The 14,985-nt window shown below is 41.0% G+C and overlaps 1 protein-coding gene across 2 annotated transcripts in view; it reads left to right on the forward strand.

The window, feature by feature from the left end:
• Window positions 1–14,985, forward strand: part of CAAP1 (caspase activity and apoptosis inhibitor 1) — a 146,071-nt gene that overhangs the window by 5,788 nt on the left and 125,298 nt on the right. For both annotated transcript variants that reach the window (XM_062208127.1, XM_062208126.1), the window contains exons 2-4: window positions 221–421; window positions 2,030–2,114; window positions 3,904–3,979. In XM_062208127.1, the coding sequence (XP_062064111.1) occupies window positions 221–421; window positions 2,030–2,114; window positions 3,904–3,979 (362 nt within the window). The remainder of the gene's footprint in view (window positions 1–220; window positions 422–2,029; window positions 2,115–3,903; window positions 3,980–14,985) is intronic.

Consider the following 14,985-nt stretch of genomic DNA (forward strand, 5'->3'; position numbering starts at 1 on the left):
ATAGCTACTCCTTAAAATAATTGAAGTGTAACAAGTAAAATTGAAAGATACTGAAAAATTAAATACTCTTTCCTATGGTTTTAGTTAAATAATTATGTAAATAATTAGAAATGTTTAAAGAGGTATTTAGTAAATGTAACTATATGATGTCATATATGTATTCCATATAGACATGTTTTCAGTAGTACTGTGTAATGATTTCTTATTCTTTTAATTGTAGGAGAACAAATGTCTTTTGCCAACTTTGGAAAAAGAATTACTCTTAGCAGAACATAGTGACCTTGAAGAAGGTGGAATGGACCTGACTGTATCATTAAAACCAGTTAGTTTCTATATATCAGACAAAAAGGAAATGCTACAACAATGCTTCTGTATTATAGGAGAGAAGAAATTACAGAAGATGCTTCCTGATGTGTTAAAGGTACTTCATTACTATGTATATGGTCACTATGAGGGGGCTTCAGAAAGTTCATGGAAAATTCATATCCATTTAATTTCATTTTCCATAATTTTTTTGAAGCCCTCTTGTGCCCAGAAATGCAACCTTCTGTATAACAACTGTTTTACTTAATGCAGTGTATAATTGGATATTTTCATGTAAAACAGAAGACTTGAAAATATATTCTAAAGGGATTTTGAAAAATCATCTATGGGTTTGCATATTTAAAAATTTGCCTAGAAAAAAATGTTTAGGCAAGAAGTGTATTCTATTAAATGCTGGCAATTATAGTAGCTGAATAGGAGGTGTAATGAATCTTTCTGGTATTTTAAGAAGTAATATAGTGGCCGATGCTGTGGCATAGCAGGTAAAGCTGCCACCTGCGACACTGGTATCCGGTTCGAGTCCTGGCTGTTCCACTTCCCATCCATCTCCCTGCTAATGTGCCTAAGAAAGTAGTAGAAGATGGCTCAAGTACTTTGGAGTGCTGCACCCATGTAGGAGACCTGGAAGAAGCTCCTGGCACCTGGCTTTGGACTGGCCCAGCTCCGGGCGTTGTGGCCATTTGAGGAGTAAACCAACAGATAAAAGATCTCTCTCTCTCTCTCTGCCTCTCTGTCTCTCTCTCTCTAATTCTTCCTTTCAAATAAATAAATCTTATAAAAAAAAAAGAATATAATCACTGCATGTGTAGTGATGGTTGGTAACAGCTTGTATCAGGGTCTTGAGAAAGTTGGTGGAAAATAGAATAAAAAGATAAAGTGCATTTTCCTTGAACAGTGAGACAGTGAGAGAGAGACAGAGAGAAAGGTCTTCTTTTTTCCGTTGGTTTACCCCCCAAATGGCCGCTACAACTGGTGCGCTGCGCCGATCTGAAGCCGGGAGCCAGGTGCTTCCTCCTGGTCTCCCATGCGGGTACAGGGCCCAAGCACTTGGGCCATCCTCCACTGCCTTCCTGGGCCACAGCAGAGAGCTGGACTGGAAGAGGAGCAACCAGGACAGAACCAGCACCCCAACCGGGACTAGAACCCAGGGTGCCGGGGCCGCAGGCGGAGGATTAGCCTAGTGAGCTGCGGTACCGGCCTTTCCTAGCACTTTTTAAAGTACCCTTATATTTCATTAAATTCACAAAGGTTTCTGTATACTTATTTCTGAAAATTATGAGTATTTGGGAAATATATTCTTCTAGTTTTATAGTGCTTTAAGTAGGTCTTTGACATGTTAGGACCAAGATCATAGACCTGAAATGTGTGGAGCTAGAGCTTGAATTATTTAAACTTTAGAAGAATTACTTAAAAAAGAAAAAAAGACTACAATTAAGAGTATCTGGGAAACCAATTGACTTTCTAGTTTATTCTTTTATCTGAAACATTACTGTATATATTCCCATCAAATCTCTAAAATGGTCATATGTTAACTATAGTTTTTCAGATTTCCTCCTATGGAAAGATGTATGTGAATCTAATTGAAGCTTTTAGTTTGTTTGATAAGATTTACTTAACTGAAATTTTTCTTGTGATTATCGTTTTCTAATTTATATTGAAGCTATATTACATAAATGCATTTTTTTAAATATGTCATTTTCTTTAGAACTGTTCAATAGAAGAAATTAAAAAGCTATGCCAAGAACAGTTAGAGCTGCTGTCTGAAAAAAAAATCCTGAAGATTCTTGAAGGTAAGAATACATGTTCCTGTATTTTGGTAGCTTTTTAGTTAATGTAGTCAGCATTTATCTTTTTTTTTTTTTTTTTTTTTGACAGGCAGAGTGGATAGTGAGAGAGAGACAGAGAGAGAGAGAAAGGTCTTCCTTTGCCGTTGGTTCACCCTCCAATGGCCGCTGCGGCCGGCGCACCGCGCTGATCCGAAGCCAGGAGCCAGGTGCTTCTCCTGGTCTCCCATGGGGTGCAGGGCCCAAGCACTTGGGCCATCCTCCACTGCCTACCCCGGGCCATAGCAGAGAGCTGGCCCGGAAGAGGGGCAGCCGGGATAGAATCCGGCGCCCCATCCGGGACTAGAACCTGGTGTGCTGGCGCCGCTAGGCGGAGGATTAGCCTGTTGAGCCACGGCGCCGGCCAACAGCATTTGTCTTGAAATATTTTTTCTATTTGGATGTTACTTTGATTTCATTATTTGGGTAATCATTGAAGAGTATCTTTACTTCTCTTTGTACTGAGAAATATAGTTTATGTATCAGAATAATATTTTAAACATAGATTTGACACATAGTTTTCCAAGTCAAATGTATAGATAAGAGCGTAAGTTAATATGCTTTAATATATTTACAAAAAATAAAAATTGAGAAGGCAAAGATTTTTCTTAACATAACTTTTGAATTTTCTGTTTTATATTCCTTATAGCAGTTAGTTACCAACTGCATACTGCTTCTGCTCTGTTAAGATTCTGATGTGGAGTTAGAGGAACTCCTTGCAATTTGCTGATATTTATATGTCCACCTGAAGTGTGATTACTGTTTGTGATACTGGTATTTCTAGACTCTTGGATTTTCAGATTTTTTTTCTTTTGGAACTTTGCAAGGATTTTAATGTTTGCATTCTGCTAGAAGAAACAGAAAATGGAGATTTTTTTTATTCTCAGAGCTTTTAAAAATGTAAAATTGTCCAATGGAATTTTGTAGCTATTGAAATAGATGTATACAAATGTATGTAGTCCATAAGTATATATACACACATTCTAAAAAAAGATAAAACAATGAAAAATACCTAAAGATGCATTGAAAATAACATTTTTTAAAAGCTTTATTTTATTTATTTGAAAGAGTTACAGAGAGAGATAGAGACAGAGAGAGAGGTCTTCACTCCTCAGTTGGCCGCAAAGGCCAGAGCTGCGCTGATCTGAAGCCAGGAGTCAGGAGTTTCTTCCAGGTCTCCATGTGGGTGCAGGGGCCCAAGGAGTTGGGCCATCTTCTACTGCTTTCCCAGGCCATAGCAGAGAGCTGGATCGGAAGAGGAGCAGCGAGAACTGGAACCAGTGCCCATAAGGGATGCTGGTGCTTCAGGCCTGGGCTTTAACCTGCTGCATCACAGCACCGGCCCCGAAAATAACATTATTTTAAATGTAGGCATTTTTTTTTTTTTTTTTGACAGGCAGAGTTAGACAGTGAGAGAGAGAGACAGAAAGTCTTCCTTCCGTTGGTTCACCCCCCCAGATGGTGCTTCCTCCTGGTCTCCCATGTGGGTGCAGGGCCCAAGCACTTGGGCCATCCTCCACTGGCTTCCCGGGCCACAACAGAGAGCTGGACTGGAAGAGGAGCAACCGGGACAGAATCCGGTGCCCCAACTGGGACTAGAACCTGGGATGCCAGCACCGCAGGCGGAGAATTAGCTAAGTGAGCCGCGGTGCCGGCCAGCATTTTGTTTTTTAATTATAAAGTTTTTAATCTGCATTGCTTTTAAAGATGACATTCTTCTGTAGTGATTAAATCAGTAGTCTGTTTTATTTATCAGGTGAAACTGGTATGGACTCTGATATGGAAGAGGCAGCAGATGATGGCTCTAAGATGGGATCTGATTTAGCCAATCAGTAAGTAAAAAAAAAACTTAAATTTTGATTTCAAAATTTCTTTATTCCTTTGGAGATTTCTTACATCAAGTATATAATTGTTGTATTTATATAAAATAATACAACAGTTTAGAAGGATTGAATCGCTTACTTAAAATGCTTAGTCCTTTTGGTGTGTATAGTATGCAGTTGATTGCATCATGATTAAGGTGATTTTCTTAAGCTGCTATATATAGATACAGAATAATGGCAATGCCAGCCTCAGTGTCACAGCTTTCATTTGCATTTGGAATGTACTGTTCATGATATCCACTGTTTTTTTTAAAGATTTATTTATCTTTATTTTATTATTATTATTATTTATTTATTTATTTATTTTTGACAGGCAGAGTGGACAGTGAGAGAGAGAGATAGAGAGAAAGGTCTTCCTTTTGCCGTTGGTTCACTCTCCAATGGCCGCCGCGGTAGGCGCGCTGCGGCCGGCGCACCGCACTGATCCGATGGCAGGAGCCAGGTGCTTCTCCTGGTCTCCCATGGGGTGCAGGGCCCAAGCACTTGGGTCATCCTCCACTGCACTCCCTGGCCACAGCAGAGAGCTGGCCTGGAAGAGGGGCAACCGGGACAGGATCGGTGCCCCGACCGGGACTAGAACCCGGTGTGCCGGCGCCGCAAGGCGGAGGATTAGCCTAGTGAGCCGCGGCGCCGGCCTTATTTATCTTTAAATAAAGTCAGTTACACAGGGAGAGAAGGAGAGGCAGAGAGAGAGAGATCTTCCATCCGCTGGTTCACTCCCCAATTGGGCACAATGGCTGGAGCTGCATTGATCTGAAGCCAGGAGCCAGGTGCTTCTTCCAGGTCTCCTATGTGGGTGTAGGGGCCCAAGAACTTGGGCCATCTTCTACTGCGTTTCCAGGCCATAGTAGAGAGCTGGATCTGGAGCAACCAGGACTCGAATTGGCACCCATATGGATGCCGGCACTGGAGGTGGTGGCCTTATCGGCTTCTCCACAGCGTCGGCCCCATCAGTAGACCTTCGATCATCACATTTATCTTGCTTAGTAGTGTCATAAGATGATTTATACCTTGCCTTAGAGGAAAAAGTGGACATATTTTAGTAAGTCTTATTACTGGCTTTCCTCAAAATACTAAATATGTATTATACTTAATATGCTGATCAACCTAAGCTGCTTTACACATTTGCAAGGCCTGTTATTTTTTAGTACTTATGAATTATCTAAATTAACAATTTTTTTCTTAATGCTGCTTAGAGAAAATCTTGAATTAAACATTTGCTTGATTACATTTGTTTTCCCTTTTTTCAAATCATTTTTTTCTAGTTTTTGAAGTAGTGTTTTTTTTGTTTTTTTTTTTTTTGGACAGGCAGAGTGGATAGTGTGAGAGAGAGACAGAAAGGTCTTCCTTTGCCATTGGTTCATCCTCCAATGGCCACTGCGGCCAGCGCATCTCGCTGATCCAAAGCCAGGAGCCAGTTGCTTCTCCTGGTCTCCCATGCGGGTGCAAGGCCCAAGGCCTTGGGCCATCCTCCACTGCCTTCCTGGGCCATAGCAGAGAGCTGGCCTGGAAGAGGGGCAACCGGGATAGAATCCGGCGCCCCAACCGGTACTAGTACCCGGTGTGCCGGCGCCGCAAGGCGGAGGATTAGCCTGTTAAGCCACGGCGCCGGCCTGAAGTAGTGTTAAGTGCTATATTTTTTCACACCTGAGTACTAGTGCTACCTTTTCTACTGTTGGAAGCCATTTAATGGATACTGAGAATACAAATTCTTTAAAAATTACAACAGAAAACAATGTATTCTGACCTGTGGTGATTAAAAAAAATGGCAAATAAATTTAAAGTGACTGAGGTGAAGAACTACTTTTATAATGTGGATGTAAGACAGACACATTAACTTTTTAATGCTACTGTGAGGGCATTGAATAAACATAAATACAAATAGAGCTTTCCTAATCTGAAAGCCTGAAATCAGAAACTTTTTGAGCATCAACACGTTACTCAGAAAGTTTTGGATTTTGGAACATTTCAGATTTTGGGTTTTTGGAGTAGGAATGCTCTACTGGTAAAGTCTATGCACATTTTCCAAAATCTGCAAAAACCTCTTTATCTGAAATATTTCTGGACCCATGCATTTCAGAAAAGGGATACTCAAGTCAACCTGTATTACCAAAAATTATCAGAATAGCTTCCTGTGGAGCTAAGTGCCAGATTGTTGAGATCCCTTTAAATTACTTGAGGCTAGATACTTTTATTTTTATTTTTGAAAAACAAAATCAATTTTTTAAGCTAAAGGATGCCAAATAAATAATAATATTAGTATTACTGAGCATTGTGTGCAGACACTGTTCTACTCACTTTTATGTACTTTCATTCATTCATTCGGTTTGTACAACAACCTTGTGAGGTAGGTATTAACAGTATTTTAAGGTGGTAAAATTAAGCTCAGAGAGATTGGAGTGACTGACATTACACAAATGCTTATGAAAGTTAGAGGCAGTGTTTGTTATGAAAGACTGTATAGGCTTTTGTGCAAATGAAACTGCTTTGGAATCTCTGAAACATTTAACTTTCTTCTCTCTTTTTTTTTTTTTTTTGACAGGCAGAGTAGATAGTGAGAGAGAAAGGTCTTCCTTTTTGCTGTTGGTTCACCCTCCAGTGGCCGCTGTGGCCGGCGCATCACGCTGATCCGAAGCCAGGAGCCAGGTGCTTCTCCTGGTCTCCCATGTGGGTGCAAGGCCCAAGGCCTTGGGCCATCCTCCACTGCCTTCCCGGGCCATAGCAGAGAGCTGGCCTGGAAGAGGGGCAACTGGGATAGAATCCGGCGCCCCAACTGGGACTAGAACCCGGTGTGCCGGCGCCGCAAGGCGGAGGATTAGCCTGTTAAGCCACAGCGCCGGCCCTCTTTATTTATTTATTTTTGACAGGCAGAGTGGACAGTGAGAGAGAGACAGAGAGAAAGGTCTTCCTTTTGCCGTTGGTTCACCCTCCAATGGATGCCGCGGTAGGTGCGCTGCGGCCGGCGCACCGCGCCGATCTGATGGCAGGAGCCAGGTGCTTCTCCTGGTCTCCCATGGGGTGCAGGGCCCAAGGACTTGGGCCATCCTCCACTGCACTCCCTGGCCACAGCAGAGAGCTGGCCTGGAAGAGGGGCAACCGGGACAGGATCGGTGCCCCTACCGGGACTAGAACCCGGTGTGCCGGCGCCGCAAGGCGGAGGATTAGCCTAGTGAGCCGCGGCGCCGGCCTTTTTTTTTTTTTTTTTTTTTTTTTTTAAGATTTACTTATTTATTTGAAAGGCAGAGTTACAGAGAGGCAGAGGCAGAGAGAGGTCTTCTATCTGCTGGTTCCCTCCCCAGATGGTCACAATGGCCAGAGCTGTGCTGATGATCCAGAGCCAGGAACCAGGAGCTTCTTCCAGGTCTCCCACGCTGGTGCAGGGGCCCAAGGACTTGGGCCATTTTCCACTGTTTCCCAGGCCATAGTAGAGAGCTGGATCGGAAGTGGAGCAGCCAGGACTCAAACCAGCACCCATATGGGATGCTGACACTGCAGGTGGCAGCTTTACCCGCTATGCCACAGCCCTGGTCCCTGAAACATTTAACTTAATAAAATATGATTTTATTCATTTGTAAAATGAAGATAATTCTTGCTTCATAGGATTAGGGGAACTAAGTAACCTAATGTTTCTAGTTTGGAACTAATAATAGTGTTGATTGTGAATGGGCAAGACATACTGCAGTGTGAAACAAGGAAGATGGGAGAGGGATAATGTGGGAAGATTTTTGGCTTTTACTCATGATCCTGATTTTTCATTTCTTCTACTTCTGCAGCAATAGAATAACCTAAGTGAGCTAACTGGTGAAGCCAAGAGAGGGAGTGTTAGGTTTAAGTGATCTTTAGATACACAAGAGAGGATGCAGGTCGGGAACATTACTTTTGATACAGAGTAAAATCTGAGATGTGGGTAAAGGCAATGATTTGCTTCTTCTCAAAGCCTTAGGAGGCTGTGAAAGAAGACTTAAAAACTTCTTTCCTGTCCCGCAATAGAAGATTGAGTTTATTAGCAGCTTGGTGTGTGAGCTTAACATTCTCAAGTCTTGCATAGCCCATTTTTAAAATTTTTTTTTAAAGATTTATTTATTTATTTGGAAAGCAGAGTTATAGAGAGGCAGAGGCAGAGAGAGAGTTTTTCCATCTGCTGGTTCACTCCCCAAATGGCAACAGTGACCGGAGCTGGGCCAATCTGAAGCCAGGAGCCAGGAATTTCTTCAGGTCTCCCATGTAGGTTGGGCAGGGGCCCAAGCACTTGGGCCATTTTCTACTCTTTCCCAGGCTATAGCAGAGAGCTGTATCAGAAGTGGAACAGCTGGGTCCCAAACTAGCGCCCATATGGGATGCCAGCATTGCAGGCAGTTGCTTTACCCCCTACGCCACAGCTCTGACCCCTATTTTGTTTTTTTTATTCTAATAGATGCCAATAGTCTGATCTGTGTGGATGCTGGTAGGAAAGTCAATCATGAATAAGCAAAAATTAGTGAAAGAAATACAGTAACATGAGAGTAAAAAACAGCTGAATAACTAGAATTGGCAGCTTCTGTTGAACACAGGAAGGAAAATTTAACAAAACAGTGAAAACTCTTCTATAATTAGAGCTCAGTTATTTCTGGAACTAAAAAGTTCTAAAGCTCTAAAGCCAGAACTGAATCTTTATTCTGAAAACTCAAGTTGAATAAACAAACATGTAACAGTGCAGAGAAAAACTTAAAAACAAAATGAATCCTTATGTGTAACTAATGGGAACCTAGAAGACAGTTTTTGAAAACCTATCATGCATGTACTAGGAATTGTAAAAAAAGCTGGAAGAATAGTGAAGGAAACTGGTCTTAAGGCCATAAGGCAGGAATAAAGAGAAAAGAAAGAGGCTCCTGGCTCCTGGCTTCGGATCAGAGCAGCTGTGGCCATCTGGGGATCAGAGCCATTGTGGCCATCTGGGGAGTGAACCAGTAGAGAGGCCTCTCTCTCTCTCTGTCTCTACCTCTCTCTGTAACTCTTTCAAAACAAAAAAGTCAGTATGGGGGTGGAGCAATGCCGTGGTGTAGCCGGTAAATCCGCCACCTGCAGTGCCGGCATCCCATATGGGCGCTGGTTCAAGTCCTGGCTGTTGCACTTCCGATCCAGCTCTCTGCTATAACCTGGGAAAGCAGTAGAAGATGGCACATGTCCTTGGGCCCTTGTACCCGCATGGGAGACCTGGAAGAAGCTCCTGGCTCCTGGCTTTGAATTGGCACAGCTTCGACCGTAGTGGCTATCTGGGGAGGGAACCAGCAGATGGAACACCTCTGTCTCTCTCTGCCTCTTCCTCTCTGTAACTCTGCTTTTCAAATAAATAATAATAAATAAATCTTTTTTTTAAAAAGTCAATATATGTAATACATTTACAGATAATGGAACATTCAATAAGTGCCAATTGTTGCTTATATTTTATTCCTGTTTTTTAAAACAGGACCTGGCAATTGTTCTGCTAGGTAAGATGCCCATGCCTCTTATTGGAGGGTTTCAGTTCCTGTAATACTCAACTGTAGCTTCTGACTTCACCTTCATGCTGTTGTAGATCCTTGGAGGCAGAAGGTGATGGATCAACTGGGTTGCTGCCACTTACCTAAGAGACCTGGATTGAGTTCTTGGCTCTTGGCCATGGTCTAGTCTTGGCCTTGGGCAATAAACCAGTGGATAGGAAGCTCCTTCTGTCTGTCTGTCTGTCTGTGTCTGCCTCTCAAATAAATAAGTGAAAATTGAAATAGTCCAGGCCCAAGGAAAGAATGAAGAGATCTTGAATTTATTTTATGATATCTCTGTAATTTTGTTAAATAAATATATAGGAGGCCATCATTTTGGACTAAATTGCACAGAACTGGCTAAAAACCAAGATGGACTCATACTAAAAGTCAACATTACCACCTTGAAACTAGACTTCTCAGACTTTCTGAGAAGTCAGGATTAGAGACATTACAGGCAGATTTCTCCAATAGCCGGTTGGAATCAGCGTCATAATGAAGTTCTGTGTCTTAATCCTTATGCTGAAGTAACTAATGTTAACCAATTTGTAGTTTTTTATTGCTCTGTCCTCTCCTTGTAAGGAAAGTAACTTTGAATTGGCCATTCTGCTTTTTTTCATTTTGAATCCCACTTTTTTCAACCTCTTCTACTCCACCTGTTGGAATAGGTGTTCTACTTTGTAGTGAAATGTTACCCTTTTCTAGTATTGAAAATCAAGCCAATCAAAAATCTTCAAACTAAATTGTTGTAGTTTTGTCCTTTAATGGTTTTATTGCTAAAACACATGAGTAGTGGCAAAGTATATGGGGGATCATAGGCCATATTACTTGTGAAGATAGATTTGTGGATTTAAGAAAGATAAGTATTAGCATATGCTCTTATTTTTTTTAAAAGGTTTATTTTTTATTTGAAAGGCAGAATTAGAGACAGAGAAGGAAGGATCTTCTGTCCTCAGATTGACTCCCCAAATGGCTGCAATGGCTGTGTCTGGGCCAGGCTGAAGCCAGGAGCTTGGAACTCCACCTGGGTCTCCCATGTGGGTGGCAGGCACCAAAGTACCTGCTGTTTTCGCAGGTTTACTAGCAGGGAGCTGGATTGGAAGCAGAGTAGCCAATACTTAGGCTGGCACTCCTATATGGGATGCCATGCTGTTGTCACAAGTGGCATATATGTTGTTGGAAGTGGCAGTGGCTTCACTTGCTTCGGCACAACACTAGCCCCTGTGATTATAGTTTTGATTTCTATGATGATTAGTGATGTTGAAAAGTTTTTCACATACCTGTTGGCCTTTTTTATTTCCACTTTGTAAAATTGTTCGGATCTTTTGCCCATAGTCTAATTGAGTGATTTATTTTTGCTTTTGAGTTCTGTAAGTCCCTTATATATTGTGGATAGTATCCTGTTGTCAGATATAGGGTTTATAAATGTTTTCTCCTAATCTATAAGTTGCCTTTTCATTTTGTTGATTGTTTCTTTTGCTGTGCAAAAACTTTTTAGTTTGATATAGTCCTACTTATTTTTCAGCAGTCATTTTTTTTTTAACTTTTATTTAATGAATATAAATTTCCAAAGTACAGCTTATGGATTACAATGGCTTCCCCCCCCCCCCCCATAACTTCCCTCCCACCCGCAACCCTCCCCTTTCCCGCTCCCTCTCCCCTTCCATTCACATCAAGATTCATTTTCAATTCTCTTTATATACAGAAGATCAATTTAGTATATATTAAGTAAAGATTTCAACAGTTTGCACCCACATAGCAACACACAGTGAAAAATACTGTTGGAGTACTAGTTATAGCATTAAATCACAATGTACAGCACATTAAGGACAGAGATCCTACATGATATTTTTTTAAAATTGATTACTTTTCTATGCCATGTCCAATTTAACACCAAGGTTTTTTTTTTTCATTTTCAATTATCTTTATATACCGAAGATCGATTCAGTATATGCTAAGTAAAGATTTCATCAGTTTGCACCCACACAGAAACACAAAGTGTAAAAATACTGTTTTAGTACTAGTTAGAGCATCACTTCACATTGGACAACACATTAAGGACAGATCCCACATGAGATGTAAGTACACAGTGACTCCTGTTGTTGACTTAACAATTTGACACTCTTGTTTATGGCGTCAATAATCTCCCTAGGCTCTAGTCATGAGTTGCCAAGGCTTTGGAAGCCTTTAGGGTTCGCCGACTTTGATCTTATTCCGACAGGGTCATAGTCAAAGTGGAAGTTCTCTCCTCCCTTCAGAGAAAGGTACCTCCTTCTTTGATGTCAGCAATCATTTTTTATTGAAGCTATGAGTAAAAAATTTTAAAAACTCAGAAATATAATAGAATATTATAGAATAAAAAGCAGTATAATAGAAAATCACTGAGAAATGTCACCCAACCTTAACTGACTACTGTGGAAGGAAATAAAGTACCTTTTTCCAATTTTAAAGTTATAAGCTAAAAATATCAGAGAGATTGAGTTAAAAAATACTAGATTTTGGTAGGATGGACTCTGGAAGATATGCTTAAGAAAATAAAAACTAGGCCGGCACTGCGGCTCACTAGGCTAATCCTCTGCCTGTGGCGCCCGCACACCGGGTTCTAGTCCTGGTCAGGGCGCCGGATTCTGTCCCGGTTGCTCCTCTTCCAGTCCAGCTCTCTGCTGTGGCCCGGGAGTGCAGTGGAGGATGGCCCAAGTGCTTGGGCCCTGCACCCCATGGGAGACCAGGAGAAGCACCTGGCTCCTGGCTTTGGATCAGCGCGGTGCGCCGGCCGCAGTGTGCCGGCCGCAGTGGCCATTGGGGGGTGAACCAACGGAAATGGAAGTCCTTTCTCTGTCTCTCTCTCTCTCACTGTCTATAACTCTACCTGTCAAATGAAAAAACAAAACAAAACAAAACAAAAAAAACTCAGGAGCCATTTGAACATCTTTATGACTGTGAAAACAATATAAATTTTTGAATGTCTGAATGTGTTATAAATGAAGTCAGTAAGCAAACAAAATCTGGAAGCAGTACAGATGGTGCTGGGCGTCCTGTGCTTTGATTCTTTGGTGATAAGGAAGCACACTTTTACAACTTCTCTGGTTTTCCCTTTCAGCCCAATATTTAATAAATTATGTGAGATTTCAGCATTTTGTTATAAAATAGATTTTATGTTAGATGATTTAGCCTATAAGTGTTCTGAGCACGTTTAAGGTAGATTAGATGTACTAAATATATTTTCAACTTAGTGTATTTTGAATTTAACCTCACCCTAACTGAATTCAAGGAGAATCTGTACTTGCAAACAGACATAACAATTCTAATATTAGGCAAATTTGAGTTCAGAAATGGAAGCAGAGGTTGGAGTATTGTGCTTTGAAGTTACAGGAGGAACCAGAGCTAAGGAATATAGGTGATCTTTTAGGAACTGGAAAAGACAAGGGTGTGTATTTCCCCTGGGGCCTCTAAAAGAAATGCAGCTTTACCTCCACCTTCATTCTAGTTCCCTAAGATTCATTTCAGTTTTATGACCTCCAGAACTGTAGGAGAATACATTTATGTTGTTTTAAGCCATTGACTTGTGGTAATTTGTTAAAGTGTCCATAGGAAACTAATACAGCATACTTGATTTAACTGGACAATAAGCCAGAGTTACAGATTGGTTGCCTAGAGCCATGGGCTCTCATCCCATCATCCTTGACCTTAGCTACATTTAAAAATTTTTGAAATGGTTTCCAGCATTAAGAAATCAATTGATAACACAGTTGCTTGAAAAAACAAATCTAACAATATCTGGAAGGATAAAAAGTAAGTTGGAATTGAACACTGTTACTTTTTGTATGACACATGTATATTTCAGTGTGTTACATATAGCACTTCACTTGCTGGAATGCTTAATATATAAAAGGTCTTTAAAATGAGACTTGATTGAAAGGAAAATACGTAGGCTGGCGCCATGGCTCAACAGGCTAATCCTCCGCCTTGCAGCACCGGCACACCGGGTTCTAGTCCCAGTCGGGGCACCGGATTCTGTCCCGGTTGCCCCTCTTCCAGGCCAGCTGTCTGCTATGGCCCAAGTGCTTGGGCCCTGCACCCCATGGGAGACCAGGAGAAGCACCTGGCTCCTGGCTTTGGATCAGAGCGGTGCGCTAGCCGCAGTGCGCCAGCTGCGGCGGCCATTGGAGGGTGAACCAACGACAAAGGAAGACCTTTCTCTCTGTCTCTCTCTCTCTCACTGTCCACTCTGCCTGTCAAAAAAAAAAAAAAGGAAACTACGTAAACACCAGAGGTTGGCCTTGGAAACAGTTAAATCAATTTGCCAGCTTCTTATTGACTGAAACATATATTTTACATTTCTATTCCAATTTTAGTGGACATAATTGAACCCCTGCTGCCCATGTGTGAGAACTGGATTCTACTCTTAGCTCCTGGCTTTTGCCTGGCCCAGCTCTAGTTATTGCAGGCATTTGGCAGGTATACCAATGGATGGAGTTGCATGGTCTCTCTCTTCCTTCAAATAATTAATTTAAAAAGTTTTAACATTTTTTTAATGAGCAGTGTATGTATACCTGTGTGTATGGTATTGAATATGCCCTGTGTCTGTTAGTTTTCTTAGAATCCATTAAACATTTTCAGCCACAGAAACATACACAAATATTACATGTAAGTTTTTAAGATTCTAAAATTGTCTTTAAAGTTTTACATTATCTTCTCCCAGTACCAATTTTGTATATTCAAATTATGTATGACTTCCAAAGACCAGGTTTCAGATGGATGATTTTCTTCCCAGAGTTTTCTGATTTTTACTACTGTCTGTTTAAAAGATTATTGCTTACTCTGGACTGAAAATAGTTCTTTTTGAGTACAAAAAAATAGCAAGAAAGAAGGAGTTATAAGAAATCTTTGACAGTGTGCTCCTTTGAAGGTTGAAATTGTTATTGAGTTTCAACTTAGAACAACTTCAGTGGGAATGAAATTTAGAAACTGCATAATTTCTAAATATCTTCATTTAAAAAACAGCAAATGAACAATTTGTATTGGAGAAAGTCTGAAAACTTTGGCAATGTGTAAAATTTTGTGGTGCTTATTTATTCATTTTTTAAATTTATTTCAGAGTTTGAGCAAGCTCTGAGCCTCTGGTTTATTCCCCAGATGCTTAGAATGGTCCAGGCTGAGCCAGACAAAGCTGGGAGTTCAATCCAGTTCTCCTACTTGAGTGACAGAAACTCAGTTACTTGAGTGAGTCATCACCTGCAGGAAGCTGTAGTCAGGAGCTGGAGGAGGGTATCAAACTCAGCCACTCGGCAGTGAGGCCTAAGTGTTTTATCCAGCATCTTAATTGCTAGGTTGAGAGCTTGCCCTACAGTACTTTAAAACTGTTAGAAGTTGTGACAAGACTTGTAAAAGTCATGGATTATGACAAATTGCTTAACAAGAACAAGTTTTAAGTAAATTAGATAATATGGAGGCCTG

This window comes from Lepus europaeus, chromosome 12 (assembly GCF_033115175.1).
Source record: "Lepus europaeus isolate LE1 chromosome 12, mLepTim1.pri, whole genome shotgun sequence".
In the NCBI taxonomy this organism is placed as follows: Eukaryota; Metazoa; Chordata; class Mammalia; order Lagomorpha; family Leporidae; genus Lepus; species Lepus europaeus.